This window comes from Cetorhinus maximus, chromosome 15, assembly GCF_964194155.1.
Source record: "Cetorhinus maximus chromosome 15, sCetMax3.hap1.1, whole genome shotgun sequence".
Taxonomy (NCBI): Eukaryota; Metazoa; Chordata; class Chondrichthyes; order Lamniformes; family Cetorhinidae; genus Cetorhinus; species Cetorhinus maximus.
In genome coordinates this window covers 107,688,168-107,714,664 of record NC_135893.1, presented here as the reverse complement: position 1 = coordinate 107,714,664, position 26,497 = coordinate 107,688,168, and the positions used below count along the sequence as shown (strand labels likewise).

The following is a 26,497-nucleotide window of genomic DNA, read 5'->3' as shown; positions in this document are numbered from 1 at the left end:
AACTCAAATAGCACCTTCCATAGTTTCACCAACCTTTAAAGGAATCAGAAAGGTTCCTTTTCCTCTCTGTCTTAAATCTCCTACATTTAATCTTACATCTGTGTCTCCATATAGATCTCCAATTGCTGGAAATAGTCTGCTTCTATCTATTCTGTCCCATCCATTCAAAATTTTAAACCCCTCATAAATTATTCCACAATCTCGTCTTTTCTGATGAAAACAGCCACAATTTTTCAAGAAGAGTCATACAGACTGGAAATGTTAACTGTTTCTCTCTCCACAAGATACTGCTGGACCTGTTGAGCTTTTCCAGCATTTTATATTTTTATTTCACAATTTTTCAATGCTTTCTTTGTATTTGTATTTCCTCACATTGGGCAGAGTTCTAGTAAATATGCACAGTACCCCCTCTATTGCCTCAACATCCCTCCAACAGTGTGCAGCCCAAAACTGCAGTATTTAATAAGGTTTTTTTTTTAGTAGCATAATCATCTTGAGGTGCTGCTTTTTAACATATTGCAAACCTGAACCCCCTTAATCCACATCCTCAGAATTATTTAGCATGGGAGTGAAATTCATTTTGGGTAAACTAAAAATTACCCATTTTGTGCCCATTGCCCAAGATAAATTTCACCCTCTTTTCATCTCTTTTAGTATCGTCATCAAATTTGAACACTGATTGATCATTGTAACATACAGTGAATAGAAGTGGCCCCAACACTTTGTTTCAAACCTCTTTATGTAGTTACAGCATTCTGAAACTTGAAAATTTTCTTTCCTTTAAATTGTATAAATTTATTCAACAACCTTAATATCTTCTTTTTACAAATAACCTGTTTTTTTTATCTATAGTCCTGTGTACTAACTTCCCTTTCAACCTCACCTCAGATGGTTTACTCCTCATCTTTCTAAAATCTGCTAAATGTCAGACTGGCAGCCCTTGGTTATGCACTTTTCTCTCTCCTTAAACTTTATCATATTATGATCACTAGCACCAGGGTGTACTCAGGTTGGACTCACATATCTGATATTTGCCATCACTCATAACTCAATCCATTGGAAGGAGTCTTTCATGTACAATACAGCAAGCTGTCTTTTCTGGGAATCTCACTAACAAAAGGTCAGTACATGCCTTGTTCACTCTCGAGTCTTTCAGCATATTCTCAGAGAAAATGAGCCCCCCCTTTCGAAACATGCAAAGAGAGTATGAAGGATGACTACAAATACAATTGAAAGAGAATGTAAAGCTGTATATTTAAACATAGAATATTTTTATTGATTTGCTTCTAAAAACTGGCACAGAAATTGGGCTTGGCATAGACATAAAGGGACACATTAGAAAGAAACTGAACAGCTGGTGTAAATACTTGAACTCATTAAAATGAAGGGACAGTTCTGATAGATGTGGAGGAAACAGAACTAAAATCACTGGGGGTTAAACTGATCTTGAGTAATAGTGCAATATGAACAATAGAGAATTGGCAACCTGTTTTACACCCACACCCCCATTTCCTTTTTAATTGAAATCTATCGCCAAAGACCAACTTGATACCTAACGTATCTTAGATATGCCTAGGCGCAGAGTGAATGAAACAACATCACTAAGAACCTATAACATGGGATTGCCTTGACCAGCAAATATATTCAGGCTGCGTCATGAGAACACATGGGTGAAACTGGTCTTCACCAAAGGGTCCAATAGTGAATTAGTGGCTCATTTTACACTGTGCCTGATAAGAAAGAAAAACATTTATATCGGGTCTTCCATAGTGTTGTGATATCCTAAAATATTTTACAATCAGTGAAGTACTTTTTAAGTGTAGCCATGGTTGGCAGTGTAGGAAATGTGAAATCCAGTTTTTGCACACAGTGCAAACAGCAATAATGTCCATTTAATCTGGAGTCACAGAGAAAGTTGGGTGCAGTGTAAGGCTGGCTGCTGATTCACTAGGAGCCCATTTTGTGCTACTGCTGAAGACCAATATTATTCACCGTGTATCTTAGAGACATGAATAGTAATGTCAGGGTTGATAGTCCTGTTTATTCACATGTTTAAAACCAGCTGTAAAATACAGCTACTAGAGTTCAACTGAATTTGTTCTTATATTCTACTCAAGAACAGGATATTGCACCTTTGAGTGAGTTCCAGGCACTCATTTCCTCCTGCAAACAGGGTTATGTGCCTTCCAGTTTAATAAAATAATTGCCATTACTCCCTTTTAGGGCTGAGCCATCCTTTTTGCATAAATACACACATATTGTGTAAAACATTTTTATCACATGTAACAATATAAAATTATCATATGCCATTATTTTCTTAATTTTGTAATTTACTTTTCTCTACCTCCTGAAGCCCCTCTGAGGTGTGAATTAATGGCTAGCAGTCAACTCCTTTCCAGGAGTTGGAAATGTTGTCCTGAACCAGCAGTGGGAAAGTGCACAAGAGTGACATCGCTGATTCATCCTGTGGTTTGCTTTTCCGTGCTCTGGGAGGATGCCTCACTTTCACATGGAATATCTCCAAGTGGCGGAGAGCAGGTACTCACCATGTTTTGATTTGCAAGATACGAATCAAGTTAGTACTGTAATGCTGTGGAACAGCGTAACACTGTGCAGTCTGCACAACCATGACACTAAATTCTAAAGATAATCCATGGAGTGACAGTGGTCTGCTAGGACAGTGAATGTAGGCCAATCACATGAAGATCATTTAAATAAGATGTCTGTTTACATTAAGTTTACAAGCCTGAAGAAAACTTTCTAAGAGGCTAGTCAGATCTTCTGTGAAGAATTGTTGAAATTTTCAAAGCAGAAGCAGAAATGTGAAGAGCTAAATGCTTTATAAGTTATGGCGTACTTTGATCTCCCTATGAAAAAACAAACTCACAAGTTCAGCATAACATGCAAATCATACAAACATCACCCTTCCAATATAACCCAGATATAATATAAAGATACATTGAGAACTACCTATTATACTATTTTAGCAGAATTGTGAGATGAGCTTCCTATACTTCCAATCTGCTAGGCGGTTGATATTAATATTAGATAAATAGGAGTAGAGTTTAGATTTTACCAATAGAATTTCCTGGATGGATAGTAGAGAGAAAATGGAGGTGAGGGCAGGATTGGTGGGTGCCGATTGCATATCTATCTGTTCAGTTTTTAAATGAAAGGAGAATCAGGTGAGTTCTGTTAGGGGTGTGCAGTCCTCCCTGTTGTGATTCCGATCTGTGCATCTCTATATTTTTGCATTAGATGTGCACGTCACTGGACAGGCTGGTATCTGTTATCCATCCCTAGCTACCTTTGAGAAAGTGGTAGTTAGTTGCCTTGCTCAATTGCTGCTCTTCATTTGATGTAGGGACTCCCATAGTGCTGTTAGGTAGGGAGTCCCAGGCTTTTCACCCAGTGATAGTGAAGGAATGGCGATATATTGCAGGTAGGTGGTGGTGCTCCCATCTAGGTGATGCTTTATGTCCTAGGCAATAATAATGATTTGATTCCCCACCCCTGCAAGGCTGATACCAACACTGTATAAGAACAGATATAGTGTAAACTAAAAGTGATATTTTCCCCATCTGCCTGTCTGAATTAAAACTCTGAGACAACAAAAAAGAGGTACCGGATACAGTATTATTTGAAAACGAGAATCAAAAAAGTAAAAGGTAGCATTTTGGAAGGATTGCAGAGGCAGAAACAGAGGCATCTGGTCTCAAGTTCCTGCCGCTGGCTGATGTGACAGTTTGCCACCATATCCTCCCCTCAGGGGCATTTTCAGAGCGGCTGGTTGGAAGGAGTTGGGGGGGGGTGGTGCGTTGTATTCATGGCTCCTCGCCCACAAGCAGTGGAAAGTCAATTCTGCCCCTCGAAAGGGCCTATTAAGTCTGCTCTACAGGCGATGACTGGAATTTTCCAATCAGCTGTCAGAGACCCTGCTGAGGCCAAATTCAGGCCAATGAATGGACGTGGCCTCCCGGCAGCCGACTGCAGGCCCAGCACACTCCATCTAACATTTCTAACCCCGAGATAATCAAGATGTCCCTGCAGTCATGACTGCAAGATGGTCACAGCTGAGGCCACACGCAGGCCGTCCTATGGAGGGGCATCTCCTCCACACTAAAGGTCTGGCAGCTGTAACCACTTTATTATTTTACCTTTTCAAAAAGTCTTCAGAGGACACTTCTTTCTCCTACCTACCCAGCTGACAGGCTTCCAGGCCTATAGCCACTAGCAGACACACAAGCTGAGTAGCCTGAAGTTGCATGGTGCTCCTGAACATGGGGGTAATGTGTACCCAGGATAATTACTAACTCATGAGCAATGTTCAAATCCCTCATACTACTCAGGAACTGGCAGCACTGATACATGCAGCATCTCAGTTAAATGAGCTTCTGGAATTGGTGAGAGGTCAGCATTGCCTTATCTCTCTCTCTCCTTTGTTCTTGCAGGAGAAGAGGGTGCTCAGTTCCAGGAACAAGGCTCATACAGGTGGGGGAGGTGGGGGAGGGGGAGGCCAGATTGCCATCCTTACTAGAATGGAAGAGGCTGCCCTTGACATTGTGAGGGTGGCATCACATAAGAAATTGGGCACTGGAGAAATGGGAATAAGGAGAGGTTGAAAAGATTGAATTCTGTAAATGAGGTGTATAGAATACACCCCTCCCTGTTTGACAGTACGCCAAACCCTCAGATACATTGGGAAGCCTCAGCTCTGCAGAGGCATCTGCTGTCAGAGGCGAGTTCTCATAATCTCCTTCTTATGTCTCTCACAGGGTTGGTTGTGGAGGGGGAGTGTGCCAGTGCCACAGTGACATCACAGGGGCCCTCAGCGGTTCGAGAAAGCAGCTCACCACCACCTTCTCAAGGGCAATTAGGCCTAGCTAGGAATGCTGGCCTAGCCATTGATGCCCACACCCCACGAATGAATTAAAACATTTTTTTTAAATGATCTGGATATTAACAAGGGCAGGTTTTGCAGGCATTGGGTATGGGGGATTGTAGGAGAGTGGTAGAGTTTCAGACTGGAGTTTTAACTCCACAGTATGCATCTTTTATACTTGACAGGTTGCCTGCCTGGAAGTTGAACCCAGTTTTCAGGCTTGGTTTCCAGGTGGGTGGCGAGGACTCCAGAGCAGGCTCCCTGGTGGTAGTGGTGGTGGGGGGGTGGTGTATGATGGCGGGGGTTAGCTTGGGGCTGTTGGGGAAGCACTCTTGCTCCTCTTGGCCCACAAGCAGTGCTGCTTATTCACCTCTGGCTGCTGGGCTCCCCAAGGGCTGGGAAACCCAGCTGGCTGCCGTACAATCTGGTTCAATCAGAGGCCGCAGTCTCATTAAAGTATCCAAATTTCCAACCTGTCTCCTGGGATCAAACTGGCTGCCTGCAAATGGACCGTTTCTGTTAAACCCAGAGGGAGGCAGGTTGGGGCCAGTTATAGACTTTTAAAATTTGAACATCTGACTCAATCCCGACCTACCTATTTTCACATGTTAAAATTTAGTTCTATGTAACTCATGCTACATGAAACTAGATGTCAAATAAAGAAATAAAACTCCTATGTTTTATTTAATAAGACTCTGCTGTTTGTCTGTCATCTTATATAGTCACAAATTTAACACAGTTCTCCATCTTTAGCATGCATCATGATCATGAGGATATATGCATACAATGACTGCAATATTATACATACATACAAAAAATATATAAAATATAAAACTATAAATATATTATACGTATAAAAAAAACAAATCCCTGGTTATAGTAAAATGAAGATTTTGCCAATGATGAATTTTTAAAATTTGAACTTTTGATTCGCTATAATCAACATTTTAAGGAATTAAACCAGGAATATACAGGGTATTTCTCAAAGAACAACCCATCAGTTCAGTTCCATGTCATCTTGCTTTGATATTTTTCAAAAGTGTGAAGAGAGTACAGAGCTTCACAAGAATGATTCCCGGGATAAAGAACTGTAGCTATGAGAATATATTGGAGACGTTGGGACTGTTTTCCTTGGAGAAAAGAAGGCTGAGAGGAGACTTGATAGAGGTATTCAAGACCCTAAGGGGTATAGACAGGGTAAATAGTGAGAAACTGTTCCCACTCAAGAGAACATCAAGAACTAGAGGGCACAGATTCAAAATAATTGGCAAAAGGAGTAAATATGATGTAAGGAAACATTTTTTCACCCAGAGGGTGGTTAGAGTCTGGAACAAACTTCCTGAGAGGGTGGTGGAGGCAGGTTTGATCAAGGTATTCAAAAGCGAATTGAATTGCTATCTGAAAAGCGAGAATGTGCAAGGTTAGGGGGTATGGTCTTTCAGAGAGCCAGCGCAGTCTCGATGGGCTGAATGGCCTCGTTCTGCACTGTAAAGATACTGCGATACTGTGATAAGTCTGGGGGACAGTAGAAAATTCTAGGTGTCAACTGGATGAAGGCAACATATTCAATGATAAACATTTGCAATGATTTGTTTCAATTTAATCATGGGAGGTACATTATCTGTTACCTTTGATTCAGGATCAGAAACATCATCCATCTGTCATAAGAAAATAAAACCAATTAATGGTTTTAAACATATGTCTTAATTTGCTCTTTGGCTCTTTATTAACCAATTTTCAGAGGTACATCTCTACTGTCAGTACTTTGAATAGGAGACCCACTGCACAGTGGAGCAATAAAACTTGACATGCATATCATCAAATATCATAGGCAGACCTTTCAACATACTACTTATCCTCTGTCAAGTCCAGTTTTAGTGGAAGGCTGAAAGTAGTGAAAATAATCTAAATGTGAAAAGGAAATTTGGGGAAACACACCTATAAATGAAAACCTCAGTGGCAGAATCTTGTTGAGGGGGTTTTACCTGCTGGCTGGAGAGCTGGCAAGAGACCTGCGTTTCTTCCTTTTGGGTAGGCCGGCCAAGCCAAGAACCAATCAGGCAGCGGCGAGGGCAGCAATGGGCCTTCCCCTGGAATCAATACCCTGGGGGAAGAAATCTCTCTTACCCAAGTGCTGCTGGTCAATCAGAGCGGCCAAGGCTACAAGTAAACAGCGTGGGAGGGATTTTGCAGGGTGGGAGTCACGGGTTGCAGGGGCGTCAGCAGCAAGGGTGGGAGGTGGCTCCCAGCCAGCCCCCTCTTTCCCAATGTTCAGTCCCTCGATCAGGCACTGAGTGCCTTTCATCAAGGGACCCTCCTCTCCATTCCGGGAGCTGACATGGTTTTATCTGTCATGTATGCTGCTTTGCAACAGACCAGCCTACAGCTGGGTTAATACCAGAAGCGACAGGAAGAAGTTCTTAAGTGGTCATTAATTGGCCAGAACATAATTCGGGTGGAGGCGGGAAGGTGGTGCGGCTCAGGTATGTCACCGTCCCAACGAACTAAATACCCTTCCCCCCTCCTTAAGCCCGCCACCAGGGACAGAAGATTCCACCCAGGTTTCTCACTGCAACTTTTCTAACAGTGTTTTTCGGATTGTGTGGGATGAATGTATTTCAGCAGTAAAGTTTTATGACTGTATTTTGGGGGTATTCCCTTTAAGGGCCCAGTTAGGCAGCTTCCTTGTCCTATATCATGAAATGAGTGCATCAGCACTCACACTTCAAAGTCTATTACAGCAGTTTTGCTAATGTCAGCGAATAAACAAGAGTGACTTTAAACTGTACTGCCAACATTGCTGGCTATTATTACACAACTGTCACTGATGAAAACTTTTCTAGACTTTGTAACTTCTGTTAGATGTGAACTACTGTCTTTTGTTATTAAATGCCATCAAATGGCTTACACTTCATCTGCACTGATACAGTTCCAGTTTTGCTTCATTAATCAAACAGTCTATGTTTATAACATTAACAGATAGTGTGTTACTAACCTCTTTAGTGAATTTCCATGTTGGAAGCCTCTCTTTAGAAGATTCTACGTTTAATTTCATGTTGTTGAGCTTTTGCAGTAAATATGATTTGTCTTTTCCTTCCTAACAGTGAAAATACCTCTGTAAGGTTAACCAACCAATTTTGTATATTACAAAACACAAGTTTCAGCAGCATATTGAGTCCCTACATGTCACGTTTTGCATAAACTGGTCCATCAAAGACACCTCCAAACTCATTCTCTACAGTTCTATTCATTCTACTACATATGAAATATCTTCTTTTCATATATGTTAGCATTTCAATGGACAGTATTGCTGCTGGGAAATCGGCTGTCCATAACAACTGTTGAGGTTGATACAGGATGGTGAGTAGCCATTCCCATTCAGCTTGAAAATAATAATTATTTTCCCCCTTTTTTGGTTTCTCTGCTGCATTTATCATCCTTGATAGTGGCGAGATAGCGGCCAGGTAATAAATTAATAGCAGTTAATAATATGCCTGATTATCCTTCCACTTGACCACACTTCTCTATGACTGCGTGGTTGAGAATGTTTGCAAGGTGTGAGTCCTTATAGAATAGTAGAATGATCCAGCACAGAAAGGAGCCATTTGTGCCTTTGCTGGCCCTTTTTGTCCAATTAATTGTCCAATTAATCCCACACCCCTGCCTTCTCCCATTGCCCTGCAAAATTTTCCCCCTCAAGTATTTATCCAATTCCCTTTTGAAAATTGTTATTGGATCTGCTTCCATTACCCTTCAGTCAGCACATTCCAGATCATAATACCATACTGCGTCAGAAAACTTCTCCTCTTCTTGCCTCTGGTTCTTTCTTTCATTACCTCAAATTTGTGCCCCCTACCCTTGACCCTTCTACCTCTGGAAACAGATTTTTCTTATTTATTCATTTTTTAAAAATTCATAATTTTGAATATCTCTATCAAAGCTCCCTTAACCTTCTTTCTGCTGTAAGGAAAAGAATCCTACCACTCTGTGTGGGAACATAATGGGGCTTTGACAAGCCATACAGAGTTTTAATCAGATTAGCAAATAAAATCGTATTTAAATCACAGTCTTATTTTTGGTATATTGCCAAAGTGAAAAGGTATTATTCTTGAGCATGAGTAGTTTGTTATCGCGACACCAACCTAAATTTTGGTTGTGCTATTTTTAAAGTGAAAAAAAAAACATTCTCAGTGCTTTCATTATACTCAATTGTGGATTTTACAAATAAAAGTTAAATTTTTGTTTTATTGATGAAATAAGCAACAGCCAAATTTTTGAATCAGAAAGGATCATAAGAACCACAGTAGCTTCTTACATAAGAATATAAGAACATAAGAAATAGGAATTGGAGGAGGCCATTTAGCTCCTTGAGCCTAATGCCACCTTCCCGCGCTATCCCCATATTCCTTAATTGCCTTCAAACCCAAAATAAACAGGGGACAAATATAATAAAAAAATTGAAGAAAAAGCTTGATGTGTTTGGTCAGTGAATAATTGAGTAACACAGACCAGGAAGGATGCAGATATGATTTCCAGTCTGCACGGAATTAATTGAGTTGGCACAATAGTAGCAATGTTACAAGTGGTCTAAGGCCCTGTGCTAGGTAAAGGGATATTTACTAGGGTTTTCACTCCTACTCAACTTGATGAGCCTTGCTTGAAGCCTACATGTGTGAATGCTGGACGAGAACAAGTGTAGGTTCAATTGTGATGCCCCTTGCTATCAAATAGCCCATTGATATTCCTTGTTTAGGCTCATACATCACTAACGGCCACTTGGGCAAGATACAGGAGGGAAATTACTAGCATTATCGGAACCTAATCTAAACAGAAGCTTAATGGCTTCACAAGAAGAGAGTGGAGATAAAATTGGTAAGAGAAATAATCAGCAAGTAAATCACAGCCTAGGGTGCCACAAGTTTTACAATTTCTGTCTAAGGCTTTTGAAACAAAAATAGAAAATTTACCACTCTCACATACTTTTTTATTTGTTCATGGGAGGTGGGTGTCACTGGCTAGGCCAGCATTTATTGCCCATCCCTAATTGCCCTTGTTCAGAGGGCAGTTAAGAGTCAACCAGATTGCTGTGGGTCTGGGGTCGCATATAGACCAGGTAAGGACAGCAGATTTCCTTCCCTAAAGAGCATTGGTGGATTTTACAACCAGATGGGTTTTTACAATCCACAATGGTCATCATCAGACTTTTCATTCCAGATTTTTATTAAATTCAAATTTCACCATCTGCTTTGGTGGGATTCAAACCTGGGTCCCCAGAGGATTAAACTTGGGTCTCTGGAATACCAGTCAAGTGCCAATACCACGATGCAACCACCTCCCCTTACTGTAGTAAACCTGCTTGACAATGCAGCCTAAGCACTAAATACACACAAACTAGACTAGAAGTAAAATAGTGGAAAATGTTGATTCAAAAATGCTAAGAAAGCTACAAACTTTTTGAGGGAATGAAATGGAGTATATCTCAAACTTACATTACCAATGAAATGGAGCATATCTCAAACTTACATTACCAATGAAATGGAGTATATCTCAAACTTACATTACCAATGAAATGGAGTATATCTCAAACATACATTACCAATGAAATGGAGTATATCTCAAACTTACATTACCAATGAAATGGAGTATATCTCAAACTTACATTACCAATGAAATGGAGCATATCTCAAACTTACATTACTAATGAAATGGAGTATATCTCAAACTTACATTACTAATGTGCTCTTGCAAGTATTTTGTCATCATTTTTCGCCCATCTATAATTTGTAAATACAGGTAGATGAAAGCACTTGAGAAAGAGAGAAAAGATAGTTATTGGCAACGGTACTTGAATTTAATTGATTTATGATACACATGTTTAGTAACTGCAAATGAACACTGCATAATAACCGAAAATTATGAAAATATTATTTTCATGACTTTTCAATGTTTTCTATGATCATAGATTGACAACATTCCAATGGGTCTCTCCTAACATTAAGATCTAAGTCCACCAGCAAAACCAGCTCTAAGCAAGTACGTAAGCACAGAGTTTCTATGTCACTGGGCAGAGTGCAAACAATTGTACAACTCAGATCTGCCAGATCTACATTGCACTATACAGGTCTGAGATCAGTATCTGAAGTGTAATGACATCCAGAATAATTTGTTGATAAACATCTAGAAACAAAATATATAAATAATATCAGGTTGTTTGAGATATCATGCTTAGGTCACGGGTGTGATCTTGAATTTGTTAATACTCAAAGCAAAATGTTCAATATCTCTTTGATAATTTGGCAACAGCACCCACACCAAATCAGTATTCTGAGTCACGAAAACAACTATCTTTTCCTGGATTTAAGAATTGCAAATATGCAAACGGGTTCTTTTCTCTGGCACTGCTTCTTCATCTTCAAGGATCTTGTTATTCACCCCTAGCTCCAAAAGCCACTCCATTCTCACCAACTAATGATCTTCAAAAATGCCATTGCTGTCCAGCTGTACAAGCATTTCTCCTATCTTGAATTTGTTAAGACTGCTTTTCTCCTTGCCTGCACCACCAAGCCCAAGTCAAAGTAATCAATTATATCCCTTTGACTGGGGTATATTATTGTTCCTTTGCCTCCTCAACCTACAGACAATATTGACATAGTGGAACACGCCATCCTCTTACAACATTTCTCCTCCATTGCCCACCTCTCTCTCTATGGGCAGAATCGTCTGGTCCCTTTGGCATCGGGCATCATAGTGGGTGGGGAAGAGGGGACAATATTGCGAGAAGGCCAAAAATTGGTTTTACGCTGTCGTGAAACCAGATTGCGATCGTCTGCTCCACCTGTCAATGGCGGGCTATATTTTCCCCTCCGCATTTCAAGGACCTAATTTCAATATTTTATCATCTCATTATAAGCCCTGCTCGCCGAAATGAACCCCTACATCAAATTTGGTTGAGACAAGAAGGTTTGATCTGGCTCTATTCTCTTCCACACTAAAGTTCCGTTGGTGAGAAACTTCAGACATCTCCTGGGACTAGCGTCTGTCTTCACATGAGAGGGCATCAGGTCAACAACATCAAAACCCTGCAAACGTTATCCTTTTTATAAAGTTTTTTCTTCAACCGCCCATCTCTACAGAGACCCTATTTGTTTGTCCTTTGTTTTTGTGTGTGTGTGTGTGTGTGTGTGTGTGTGTATGTGGGGGGGTATCTTAAAAAGGATAGATAGTTACCCTTCCAGATTACAAATTGTGTGTTAACCAATTCTTGCAACCTGTTTTTTTAAAAAAAACATTTTGGTTTGTAATAAATCAATCATTCTGGGCAGATGTTTGCTCTTGGTGGGTGGGTGGGCCCCACCGGCTCGGCGGCGGGCTGGCAGCCGATCGCCGCTGCCGAAACGGGCCCCGCTGCCATTTTAAGTGGGCGGGCCGCCCGACGGGAAGCTCTATGTGCTCCCTGTGCGGGCAGGGGGATTCCCCACAAGGGAGAGTGCGTTCTTACGCGCATGTGCACGACAGAGCGCACATCTCCCTGAGGCTAAGTGCTGCCTCAGGGAGATCGCTGACAGTTGTGAAAACATTAAAAATAGAAAAAAAAAATCCTTAACATGTCCCCCTCATGTGACAATGTCACACGAGATGGGACATGTTAATAAATATCACAGAAACTTTATTAAAGTTTTTAAAAACCGTCATGAAACCTCACCCCGACGGTAGATGAGGTTTCATGTTTTCTCTATTTGCCGCTGGGGCTCCTGGCCGACCCGCCAACCTTAAGGTTGGACGGGCAGGGCCTTTAATTGATTTAACTACCCTGTCAAAGGCCTCAATTGGCCATTGACAGGTCGGCGGGCCCACAGCTGATTTTGCTGTCCCCCCCGCCTTCCTGAAAATTTAAAGGGACCGGGATGACGTTGGGGGTTCCGCCTGACATCATCCCGCATCATTTTCACGTTGGCGAGCGGGCCCCGCCCCCAGCTCGCCGACAGAAAAATTCTGCCCTCTGAGTTTATTGAAAGAAGCCTGGTTAAAGTCTCTTTTATCCTGGGTCTAACAGTAGTGAGGATAAACAATTGGCCATTTTGGTGATTGAATTAAACATTTACACTAGTGTTGCAACCTGTGGAGTAGTGGGGCTGGATCAGCTGCGCACTCCTCTCACCCACACAATCACTTCATGAATACTCCAATTCCATCCTCGGCTTCCTCCTCCTCTTTTTCACATGTTGCCATTCTGCAACATCCTTGTAGGCATGTGATCAACTTCCATACGTATACTAACTGCACCCAATTCTCCATTTCCACCATCATTCCTGACTCCAATCTAGCCCTTTGATACACTATGGCATCTAACTGCTTGTACAACATCAAGTCATAAGTGAGTCAGAACTTTCCCAACTTAAACACTAAAGCCATCCTATCCAGCACTACCAAAATCTCTAAACCCAAGCCCTGAATCCACCCCTTTCCCAACTGTGCAGTCAGGCTAAACCCGATGATTCATAACTCCAGTGTCCTTTGTGACAATGAGCTCAGCTTTGAACCACATAACATGTTCATCATTGAGAATGTTTATTTCCACCTCTGTAACATTGCCTGCCTTTGCTTCTACCTCATCCCCACAGCACTGAACAACAACAACTTGCATTATTAAAGCACTGTTATTATAGAGCCATCCCAGTGTGCTTCACAGTTGGTGTAAAAAGACAAATATTGACAAGTCAAAGAAGGCGGCCTTAAGAGGTGTGACTAAAAGCTTGGTCATAGAGATGGATTTTTTTAGGAGGGTCTTAAAGGAGATAAGGAAAGGTAAGGAAGCTGAAGAGGCTGAAAGATTTAGGAAGGAAATTCCAATGCTTAGTGCCTAGATGGTTGGACGCAAACATGCCAAAAGTGGGGCAATGGAAGTTGGAGGACTGCAGAATTACTGGAGGGTGGTAGGACTAGAGAAAGTTACAGAAATATGGAGGGATGCCATGAAGATATTTAATAACAGGATGGGAAGTTTAAAATGAGATATTTAGGACTGGGAGCAACTTAGGGCAGGGGGCACAGTGTGAGTGGGACCCTGTGAGGGCTAGGTTATGGACAGCAGAGCTTTGGATAAGTTGAAGTTTATGGAGAGTGGAGGATAGGAGCCCAGCCAGGAGAGTGCTGGCATATTTAAATATGGAGGTGACAAAGGCATGGATGAACTTTCAGCATAAGACAGGGGTGGAGATGGATGTTGATACGCAAGTGAAAGTAGATGGTCTTTTTAATGGAGAGGATATGTAGTTAAAAGCTCAGATCACATTATGAATAGTCTGATTCATCCTGAGACAGTGGCTGGGTAGAGGGATGGAATTGGTGCTGATGGTAAGGAGTTTCCAGTGAGGTCCAAAGAAGATGGCTTTGGTCTTTCTCATGTTTAACTGGATGAAATTTTAGCTCATCCATTAGTGTATGTCCAACAAACAGGCTGACAACACAGAGGCACCAAAGGGGTTGACAGTGTTGTTGCAAAGAGAGAGTTGGATATTGTAAGTATACATGTGCAACATGTCTTGAAAGATGTCACATGGATGAGGAAAAGGAGGTGAACTTGGTAACTTCAGAGTTAATGGTGCAAGAGCACGAAGGGAAGCTGGAGATGCTCTGGCTACAATTGGGTTGATAATAGTGGATTAAAATTAGGGAAGTCCCATTCAGTTGGATAATGGAGGAGACACATTGAAGGAGGGTGGTTTGATCAACTGTGTTAAAGGCTAAAGAGTTGTTAAGAAGGGCAAGGAGGGACAGTACACCAGTCATTTGGAGGATGCCTTTGGTGACTTTGATTCAAGCCTTTTAGGACAGATGCGGAAAATTGACTGAAGAGAATTTGTAGCAAAAATGCACACAGATTTAGGATGCAACAATACTTCCAATTAATTTCAAGAGGAGATTGAAAATGGAGCAATAGTTTGCAAGGACAGGGGAGTTAAGGATGGGCATTTTATGAAGAAGTTAATGATGGTGGATTTGAAATGGAGGCAACAGTACCCTAGGAGAGTGGACTGCTTACACTGGCTTGGAGGCTAGGAAAGAAAGCTAGGTGATCAGCAAATTGGATTGGAGACAGCGGAGAAGGAGATGGGTCTCAAGATGAGCTTGGAGGGCGTATGAGAGGAGATAGGAGCAATAATAGAGAAAGATACTGTTCAGGCTTAAGGAAGATGGAAACTAAAGGAAGTTTGGCTAGTTGGGAAATGGGGAGAGGAGATGCAGCAGAGGTAGCAGAATAGATGGTCTCAATCTTAGTGATAAAGAGGTTCATGAGCTCCTCACTTGCTGTAAGTGAGTCTGGAGGGGTCATGGGAGAAGGGCTTAAGGAGATATTTCAGTGAACACTTTTAGTAGAGCTTGTGGTCTCAAACATCTAGAAGGACAAGGGCAGCAGGCACATGACAGCATCACCACCAACAATTTTCACTCCAACTCACACACCATCCTGAATTGGAAATGTAACTCCATTCCTTCATCATCACTGGATCAAAATTCCTGCTCTCTAACAACTCTATGTGGGTGCACCTATATCACATGGACAGCAGTTTAAGAAGGGGATCACCAGCACCTTCTCAAAGACGATAACGGAAGGGCAATAAATGCAGGCGGTAAAGAAGGCAAATGGTATGTTGGTCTTCATAGCGAGAGTATTCGAGTACAGGAGCAGGGATGTCTTGCTGCAATTATACAGGGCCTTGGTGAGACCACACCTGGAATATTGCTTGCAGTTTTGGTCTCCTTATCTGAGGAAGGATGTTCTTGCTATAGAGGGAGTGCAGCGAAGGTTTACCAGACTGATTCCTGGGATGCCAGGACTGACATATGAGGAGAGATTGAGTCGATTAGGATTATATTCGCTGGAGTTCAGAAGAATGAGGGAGGATCTCATAGAAACCTATACTATTCTAACAGGACTAGACAGGGTAGATGCAGGAAGGATGTTCCCGATGGTGGGGGAGTTCAGAACCAGGGGTCACAGTCTGAGGATACGGGGTAGACCATTTAGGACTGAGATGAGGAGAAATTTCTTCACCCAGAGAGTGGTGAGCCTGTGGAATTCGCTCCCACAGAAAGTAGTCGAGGCCAAAACATTGTATGTTTTCAAGAAGGAGTTAGATATAGCTCTTGGGGCGAAAGGGATCAAAGGATATGGGGAGAAAGCGGGAGCAGGCTATTGAGTTGGATGATCAGCCATGATCATAATGAATGGTGGAGCAGGCTCGAAGGGCTGAATGGTCTAATCCTGCTCCTATTTTCTATGTTTCTGTGTTTCTATGTCATGAATGAATACAAAAAACACTTGGGGCGGAAATTTATGTTGGTGGGATTTTATGGTCCCGCCTAAGTCAATGGAGTTTTGAACGGCTCGCTGTATTTTACAGTCCCGCCCCGCTGTGACAGGGCTGTAAAATTCCACCCCTTATCCCTGTAGCAAACCACACACCCTTCTTCCAAAACTCTCCTCTAAACCCACCACTTTACTACATCTCCTTCCTATTTCAAAAGCCTCCTAAAACTACTTTTCTAACCACAACTTTGATCACTTCTCCTAATTTTTCTCCTAATATGGTCATTCACCGCCAAACACTGTTGAGACCGTTACTATTTTAAAAGGACTGCTTAAAATGCAAGCTGTTGCTAAAAAATACACATATGCAGACAGTGACAGGCAAAAGAGCTAAGAACAAATGTTTTACTTGATATTTTAAAGTAACATTGAATCGCATATTAACAGAGACCTGTGCATCTTTTACGGACAGATATGCAACTGTGCATAAACTAACAAAGGTGATTTTATTTGAATTATTCTATTACCAAACAATTGTAATTAAGGCAACCTTGCAACAGGTTACCTGGGGAAGAGTTTTCCTGTCGGCAAGCGGGGGGGGGGGTGGGGCCCGCTCGCCCACACGTAAAATGATGCTGGATGACGTCGGGTGGAACTTTCTATGTCACCCCGCGTCATCTCCATTTTCAGCTCGGCGGGGGTGCAGCCGAGTCAGCTGTGCACCCGCCGACCTGTCAACGGCCTATTGAGGCCATTGGGAAACTAATTAAAATCATTAATGGACCTGCCCGTCCAACCTTAAGGTTGGTGGACAGGCCGGGAGTCCTGGCGGGCTTCAGAAAAAGCATCAAACCTCATCCACGGGTGGGATGAGGTTTCATGAGGGTATTTAAATTTTTAATAAAGTTTTCAAAAAAAGTTATGGACATGTCCCAACTCATGTGACACTGTCACATGAGTGGACATGTCAGGGAAATTTTTCTATCATTCGTATTACAATTTTTAATTTGGAGCCGATCTCCCTGAGGCAGCACTTAGCCTCAGGGAGATGAGCGCGCTCTATCGTGCGCATGCGCAAAAGAGCGCACTCCCAGCTGAGGGAATCCCCCCCTGCCTGCACAGGGAGTGCATAGCGCTTCCTGGTGGACATCCCACTGGGCAGGCCTTAATGGGCCCACCCACGCAAAATGGCGGCACGCCCCCAATTGGAGGCGCGCCCACCCACGCCTGCTCCCGCACTTCACCCCCTGGCGGGTGGAAAATATTTCCGCTGATGATGATTTGATCTGATAGTTTTATATATGTTAAAAAGATCAAATTTATCTTTTTATAGCTAGAGGGAATTAACATGGGAATAAAGTAGTAAATTTGCTGCTGAATGAAGTTATAGGATAAGTGACCATAATACTCACAACACAATAATTGTTAAGATGAAGTAGAATAGTGGGTTCAAAATCAAGTTCCTGTAGACCCATACAAGCCAGTGCAGTTGAGAGAATCTTTCTTGTAGCAGAACAATAAAATGAGAAATGGAATCATAGGGCACGTTTAATCCTCTAAAGGGACCACAGCGTTTGGAAGGCTTCAACCTGAGGAAAACATTTTAATATACACATAAAATTAGCAATACTGCAAATGCACAGGCTATAGTTTGAAAAAGAATTGATAAAGAAGAAAACATGGAAGAGTTTCTGCTTTGGGCATGATCAACAATTCCAGTGCAAAATGTTGTACCCGTTTTTACAAGAGTTCTCCCCCCAGTTTTCACTCTAACTCATTTACATATTGCTGAATGCAAAACTTGCCATATCCTTGCACAATGCGGCACTGTCTTAAAAACTTAATTTGTTTTTAAAATACTTTGCTTCAAAAATATTTCTTGAAATACTTATTTTACAGAGTCACTTAAAGGGGGGGGGGTGACCAAAGAATCATAAAATCATAACAGCACAGAGGCCATTCAGCCCATCATGTCTGCACTGACCAAATAATGATACACCAAGGTTCCTTAGACAGCACCTTCCAAACCCATGAACACTATCATCTAGAAGGACAAGGACAGCAGACACATGGGAACACCACCACCTGGAAGTTCCCCTCCAAGTCACTCACCAACCTGACTTGGAAATATATTGGCTGTTCCTTCACTGTCACTGGGCCAAAATCCGGGAACTCCCTCCCTAACAGCACGGTGGGTGTACCTACACCACATGGACTGCAGCGGTTCAAGAAGGCAGCTCACCACCACCTTCTCAAGGGCAACTAGGGATGGGCAATAAATGCTGGCCCAGCCAGCGAAACCCAAATTCCACGAATGAGTAAAAGAAAATGAGCCATCCAGCCTAATTCCATTTTTTGGCACTTGGTCCATATCCCTGCAATTTACAGCACTTCAGGTGCATATCCTGACACCTTTTAAATAACCTTTTCAGGCAGTGAGTTCCTGACCCCCACAGCCCTCTGGGTGAAAGAAACCTTTCCTCATCTCTCCTCTAATCTTTCTACCAATCACTTTAAATCTATGCCCCTTAGGCACTGATCTCTCTGCTAAAGTAAATAGGCCCTTCCCATCCTTTCTATCCGGGCCCCCTCACAATTTTGTACACCTCAATCAAATCTCCCCTCAGCCTCCCCTGTTCCAAGGAGAACAACTCCAGCCTCTCCAATCTTTCCTCATAGCTACAATTTTCCAGTCCTGACAACATCCTGGTAAATCTCCCCTGTACCCTCTCTAGTGCATTTACATCCTTTCTGTAATGAGGGGACGAGAACTGCACACAGTACTCAAGTTGTAGCCTAACTTGTGTTTTATACAGTTCCAGCATAACCTCCCTGCTCTTATATTCTATACCTTGGCTAATAAATGAAAATATTTCATTTGCCTTCTTAACCACCTTATTGACCTGTCCTGCTACCTTCAGGGATCTGTGGACATTCACTCCAAGGTCCCTCACTTCCTGCTCTGAAGAAGAGTGATCTTGACTCGAAACGTTAACTCTATCCTTCTCTCCACAGATGCTGTCAGACCTGCTGAGTTTTTCCAGCTATTCTTGTTTTTGTTTCAGATTTCCACCATCCGCAGTATTTTGCTTTTATCCCTCACTTCCTCTTCACCTCTGAGTATCATTTATCGTGGATTCCTTCGTCTTGCATGACCTCTCCAAATGCATCACCTCACACTTCTCCGGGTTGAATTCCATTTATCACTTTTCTGCCCACCTGACCAGTCCATGGATATTTTCCTGTAGTCTACAGCTATCCTCCTCGCTATCAACCACACGGACAATTTTTGTGTCCCTTGCAAACTTTGTGATCATTCCCCTACATTTACATCTAAATCCACACACAGCAGGGGACCCAGTACAGGGCCCTCCGAAACTCCATTGAAAACAGCCTTCCAGTCACAAAAACACCCCTGAACCATTCCCCTTTGTTTCCTGCCACTGAGCCAATTTTGTCTCCAGCTTGCTACATGCCCCTGGATCCCATGGGCTTTCATTTTTTTAACCAGTCTGCCATGTGGGACCTTGTTAAAAGCCTTGCTAAAAACTATGTAGACCACATCAACTACACTACCCTCAACAATCCTCCTTGTTACCTCCTCAAAAAATTCAATCAAGTTAGTCAGACATGATCTTCTCTTGAAAACTCCATGCTAACTGTCCCTGACTTTCTAAGTGACAGTTTATCCTGTCTCTCAGAATTGATTTCAATAATTTGCCCATGACCGAGGCTAGACTGACTGGCCTATAATTATTCAGTCTATCTCTCGGTCCCTTTTTAAACAAATGTACAACGTTAGCAGTCCTCTAATCCTCTGGCACCTCACCTGTATCCAGTGAGCATTACAAAATGATGGCCAGACCCTCTGTTAGTTCCTCCCTGGCTTCTTTTAACAGCCTGGGGTACATTTCTTCTGGCCCTGGTGATTTATCCACTTTCAAGAATGCTAATCCCCTTAATACTTCCTCTCTCCTTATGTTTATCACATCCAATACTTCACATTCCTCTTCCTTAACTACAATGTCTGCATTGTCCCCTTCTTCTGTGAAGACAGACATATAGTATTCACTAAGAACCATACCCACGTCCTCCACTTCCACTTATAGGTTACCTTTTTGGTCTTTTATGGGCCCTACTCTTTCCTTAGTTATCCTCTTAGTTTTAATGCATTGATAGAATATCTTTGGTTTCTCCTTGATTTTGTCAATATTCTTTCACGCCCTCTCTTTGCTTTCCTAATTTCCTTTTTGATTTCACCCCTCCACTTTCTATACACCTCTCAGCTTTCTGTAGTATTGAGTTCTCGGTGTCTGACATAAGCTTTCCTTTTCTGCCTTATCTTACCCTGAAAGCTCCTTGACATCCAGGAGGCTTTAGATTTGCCTGTCCCACCCTCTTTCTTTGTGGGAACCCCTTGAATCTTCCCTTTGAATGCCTCCCACTGCTCTGACACTGATTTATCTTCAAGAAGCTGTTTCCAATCCGCTTTTGCTAAATCACTCCTCAGCTTAGTAAAATTGGCCTTGCTCCAATTTAGAACTTTCATTCCTGTTCTATCTTTGTCCTTTTCCATAATTATGTTAAAACTAACTGAATTATGATCACTACCATTTAAATGCTTCCCCGCTGCCATTCCTTCCACCTGCCCAGCTTCATTTCCTAAAACCAAGTCCTGAACTGCACCCTCTCTTGTTGGACTTGCTACATACTGGCCAAAAAAGTTCTCCTGAATGCACCTTAAGAATTCTGATCCCTCCATCCCTTTCACACTAAAACCATCCCAGTTATTAATGGGGTAGTTTAAATCCCCCACTATTACCGCGCTATTGTTTTTGCACTTCTCAGAGATTTGCCTACATATTTGCTCTTCTATCTCCCTCTGACTGTTTGGGGTCTCTAGTACAGTCCTACCAGTGTGACTGCTCCTTTTTCGATCCTAAACTCAATCCACATGGCCTCACTTGATGATCCTTCTAACATATCATCCCTCTTCACAGCTGTAGTTGTTTCTTTGATCAGACTTGTCACCCCCCTCTCCATTTTTATGCCCCTCTCTATCTCGTCTGAAAACCCTGCAATCAGGGTTTGAACATTGAGCTGTCACTCCTGTCCCTCTTCAAGCCATGTTTCTTCAATATCTATGATATCATGCTGCCACATTTCTATCTGTGTCTTCAGCTCATCTGCTTTATTTGCTATACTCCTTACACTGAAGCAGATCCCTTGAACACTGCCAAACTCTCCTTTTATTTTCTAACCTCTGCCTTCCAGACTCATCCACTCATTCTCTGTCTTCCATTTCCCAGATGTCCCAAAAATAAAGTTTTGTTGTTGCAGTTTTTCTTGTTTATCTTCACAACATTTAAATATAATGGCCAGATTATTGTATACAGTATCATATTTAATATTCTTGACATCTTCTTCCCACAGGCCACTTTTACAATCTGAAAACCCATTTAAATAAACAGTAGGGAATCTGTGTTTAGCAGGAACAGGGTTTAATTAAATGTTTCATAAATGTGAAGCAGAAATCTGTCAGTAGTGCTATTCCTGAGCAAGAAATACCAAACTTGATAGTTTGGTACATGGAAGAGAGAAATCAAAACAGCTGCAGAAAAGAGCAAATTGAACAGGAAATAAATAAATGCAACATTAGCAGGATACAAGAGAAAAACAAAACAAAACTGCAAACACTGAAAATCTGAAACAAATATATAACTTGATAAGCCACTTTCTGAATTAGAGGGCGGAATTTTTACACCGGTGGGATTTTCCGGTCCCGCCAAAATCAATAGGCTTTTGAATGGCTCACCGCATTTCCCAGCCCCACCTCTGCATTGACGTTGCTGGGTTGGGGGTGGGGGGCGGTGGGTGGTGGTAAAATTCTGCCCAGAGAGAAGTGGCTGCTCCCAATGCAGCAACTAAATGTAGTTGGTTGATGCTCATTTGAATGATAGTCTCTCCTGCAAAGAAATTCCTATATATGATCATGAAATCACTGAGACAGCAACGTTTGTGGGATTACTTCTCGATTCTGTTATGTTGACAACAAAGTGGAAGTCAAATGCACTTAAGCTTTTATGAACGCCTTGTATTTATCAAATTCTGTGGGCTGGTGTTCAGATAAGAATAATAACATTTGCAAAGGTTCAGGATACATCCTCTGACTATTCTGATAAGACAATTGAGTCAATGATGCAGGTTTTATGCGTCTATCAGATTTGAACAAAAGAACTGTTGTCCAAATGATGCTGTAAACTAAGATAAACAACTGCGTTTGAGTTAATAATAACAAATTGTGTGTTGGTTATCTTTACTGCGGCCTGGAATTTGGTCAGAGCAGCACCTGCTCAGCTGTTGTAACTTCCATAGAAAGAAGTTAAGAACCGCGGTGAAAGGTTGGCCGGGATCAAAGGGACCGGCTGAGGGGAATGTGGTGGGCTAGCCAAATGTCCATTGACTTTCGGCGGGATTGGAAGATCTTGGCGGTGGGTGGGGGCTGGAAGATCCCGGCCCTTGTTTTACACATGTTAGCAGGCTTTCCGCCACACTTTCGGCAATATTACCGCAGCGGAGAAGGAGAAGCTCCAAGGAACCTCTGGACTCGGGCATTTTAGTTGCTATCTCTGACTCTCTGTAGCTACAATGTAAAGGAGCAAAAAGCTCAAAGACTGAATGAAATCTAAATTTTACAGGAAACCTGAATCATATAGAATTTTCATCATGTTGACATGGTAGAGAGGAAGGACAATCTAATACTTTCTGTTCAAAGCTTTCTCCCCTTCCGTTTAACATGCTGGTTTAGTGCCATAACTATCATTATTTGCTACAGGACACTCCTCATAATTGATGCAACTGCTGTGGCAGGAATATAGACCTTAGGTGAAAGCTGTAGTGTTGGCAAGCAAATCACTTTTTTCCAAATTAAACAAATGCATTTTATTGTTTTACAAGATTACAGTATATTGGAAAAAGGAATATTCTTGTGAGACTTATCCTCCCCTTTAAGCTTTGAGAGTGTTTTTTATTTAAGGTGTAAAATAAACCTCCTGAAAACATATTAAATAATGGCAGTGCTGCTCCATTAGGTAAAAAACATATAACACTTACATCCACACAGTCACTCCCAACAAGCAAAGAACCCCAAGGAAGCCAGGAAAGAACAGCAGGAAAATAAAGATGGTTGTCATGTGAGAAGCTCGCCAAGCTTTGCGAGGAGGCTGGCAATTCATTATTAGGCTAACCTAAACATAAAATCATAAGTGTTATTCAGCATTTTTCTCCAAAACAGCAAACATTCAGAATGACTGCAGAGTCATATGGTTCACACACTACTGTTAATATATTGAGGGTATATCTTCACTGGCAATAAAATATGATAGATATGCCAAACTTCATGATTTACCCATTGTACTTGTTGACATATATTTAAAATCTAAGTATAAACAAATGTGTATTTTTATACTATTATAAATAAGAATGATCTGAAAAACAGTGCCATGATTCTCAGACATCGGATGGTCGAAGGGTCAATCACAAGGGGACATAAGTTCAAGGTGAGGGGCAGGAGGTTTAGGGGGAATGTGAGGAAAAACTTTTTTACCCAGAGGGTGGTGACGGTCTGGAATGCACTGCCTGGGAGGGTGGTGGAGGCGGGTTGCCTCACATCCTTTAAAAAGTACCTGGATGAGCACTTGGCATGTCATAACATTCAAGGCTATGGGCCAAGTGCTGGTAAATGGGATTAGGTAGGTAGGTCAGGTGTTTTTCACGTGTCAGTGCAGACTCGATGGGCCGAAGGGCCTCTTCTGCACTGTGATTCTGTGAATCTTCTGTTCTGGAGTCTAAGTCCAGTGGCGGGAGCGGAGGTCAGAGTGACTTCCAGTGGAGAATGGGGCAGCTGAACACGTGAAATTTTGTGCTGTCCAGCTCATTAATTATGCATCCGCGAGGAGCATGTTGAATCTTGTGGAGGGGCGGGCAGGAAGTGGCCTGCCTGCTGTCACCGTGTAGGCTCCAACATCCAGTGCCATATTTAAATGGCACCCAGACAGCCATTCACTCACTGCAGGCCAGGACTTCCAGATTCCATTAAAGAAATCTCCAGGAGAAGACACAACCTTTGGCCCTATGGTTCAGCGAGGCCTCCCTGGAGGAGGTGAGGAAAGGGATGGGAGCAGGAAGTCCCCCTGTCTGACCATGCCGGCCTGGGAGGAGGTCACCAGGGAGGTGAGCACCCATGGGGTCCAGAGACGTACTGCTCTGCAGTGCAGGAAACAGATGAATGATCTGTTCAGCTCTGCAGCTCACTGCAAACTCATACTCTCATAAGGACATCAGGCTGCCTAAGGGTTACAGTCTACCGGGATGTCACACACGATCAGGAGATGGTTCAGCAGCACTGAGTGTCATAGCCACTTAAAGCTCACCATCTCATGTCAGTTCCTGCACAAACACCATCTTAATGCCTTACTGGGGAGGGCTCAGCACACACAACAGTTATGCAAACTTCTAAACTGCCCTTTCATCCATAGTGCTCACACTCAATGCATCTGTCTTAATGCAGGAGAAGAATGCCCATTACAAACAAGGGCAGCCCAGAGGGCAGACAGGATCTCAGGACCTTCACCCCATTCGAGGAGCGGGCTGCAGAGACCATGCCTGGTGAGATAAGCCTCCCCCAATAACTCAATGAGGAAGCACCCATTATACAGCAACAACATGCAGACCGTGAGTGATCTGTAATGTATGAGCCTGCTTAGTCAATCATTAATTCTCTCTTCTCTCCATTCGAGGTACCAGAAAGAAGAGGGGGAGGACATCATCCTCCACAAGAGGCAGTCCCAGCCCCCAGGCCATCTCAGAGGAGGAAGAAGAGGGTCCCGCACCTGTCAGCTGTCACTGCGTTCACCTGTACCCTCCACCAGCGCAGATACACACACCTCGGGGGTCCTAGTTCTAGTGTAGACTTGGGTTCACAATCTGGTGATCACCTCACAGACACAGGTCCACAGCAGGTGGAGGCAGTGACAGCCGAGGTCTCTGACATTCGGAGGATTGTTGGAGACCAGGCCCCTGCTGAGTCCAAAGACAAGCCTCTGGAATGGGCCCAAGGGAAAATGTTGGAGATGCGTGGAGAGGCAGGGGAACAAGAGGCGGAGTTTTCAGAGGCCAGCAGCAGAATGGGATGAAGCATGGAGGAATCCGTGTGTGTTCTCTCTAATGTCATGGCTCTGGCATGCAAGTGCATCAGAGTTGTAGTATAAGAGTTTGGCATATTTAGGGTTAATGTTGGACTGAGTACAGTACCACCCACACAGTGAAGTAAGAGAGCACATGACCTGCACCCAGGGTCACTGTGGTGTTGGACAGAGCTGTGTGTAGACCCAAGCATGGAGACAGCTCTTAGCTTGTACACTTTACTGTACCTTTGTAAATAGTTCTCGTGGTTAATAAAGACTTACAATTAACCTACTTCAGACTATGAAGACTTCATTAAAACCTACTGAGATGTAACCAACACTCTGCAACATGGTGGCAGCTCATGGAAAATAACCCAAGATCAGCTAAAATGCAGAGACAAACTGTTATTCTGGAAGGCTGAGGAAAAATTCAAACAAGCAGTCTGATCTGAAAAGAAGTCTCAGGACAGAAGTGCAGAGGAAAAATTGCCAGGAAAAAGCTCCAAAGAAATGCTTGGAAGCTGAAGGCAGTGATTTAAAATTCCTTACTGCAGCAGAAGACTCCATTGAATCTTCGTTGGAAGTCCTGCTTCAGAGTGCAGAGTCAGCAGGACTTGCACAGATGAGCTAAATCTTTCAAAATTCCAGGCTGCAGCAAGACCTGACAAATTTTTAAAGTAATTCAGAGTCAGAAGAGCAGTTTGAGAGAAACCTGTCGCTAAAACCTGACCCCTGAGTCAAGGCCTAAACACAAGGTGGCCGAACTCATCAGAAACAAAAAAAAGAGAAAGAGTTAATTAAATATTTCGAGAACACAGTGCCTGTTCAACTCAGTAAAGGCAAGCAGAAGCTAAAGTTCGATGGACTCACGAGTTAAAACAGTAAAATGCTGAAGAGGAGGAGTCTGCAGGCAGCTGATCCAGGCAGCCATTGTTAAATTGTTTTTCAGGCTGAGCGCCATCATCATTGTAGTGGAGCCACCAAAAGTGGTAAATGTTAGAAAGATGGCAATGCCATCTTGAAACTCAGATCGCTCTTGCAGCTGAACATACACTTTCAAAATTTTGAACATGGATCAGAATTCCACACTTCCAAGTCAATTCATATAGTCGATTAATC

The 26,497-nt window shown here is 42.5% G+C and overlaps 1 protein-coding gene across 1 annotated transcript in view; it reads right to left on the bottom strand.

Moving 5' to 3' along the window:
* Positions 1-26,497, bottom strand: part of LOC144691099 (transmembrane channel-like protein 5) — a 264,020-nt gene that overhangs the window by 33,081 nt on the left and 204,442 nt on the right. The window contains exons 17-21 of the mRNA XM_078559169.1: positions 23,307-23,440; positions 17,606-17,782; positions 10,610-10,688; positions 7,878-7,979; positions 6,511-6,540 (exon numbers count right to left, since the gene is read on the bottom strand). Of these exons, the coding sequence (XP_078415295.1) occupies positions 6,511-6,540; positions 7,878-7,979; positions 10,610-10,688; positions 17,606-17,782; positions 23,307-23,440 (522 nt within the window). The remainder of the gene's footprint in view (positions 1-6,510; positions 6,541-7,877; positions 7,980-10,609; positions 10,689-17,605; positions 17,783-23,306; positions 23,441-26,497) is intronic.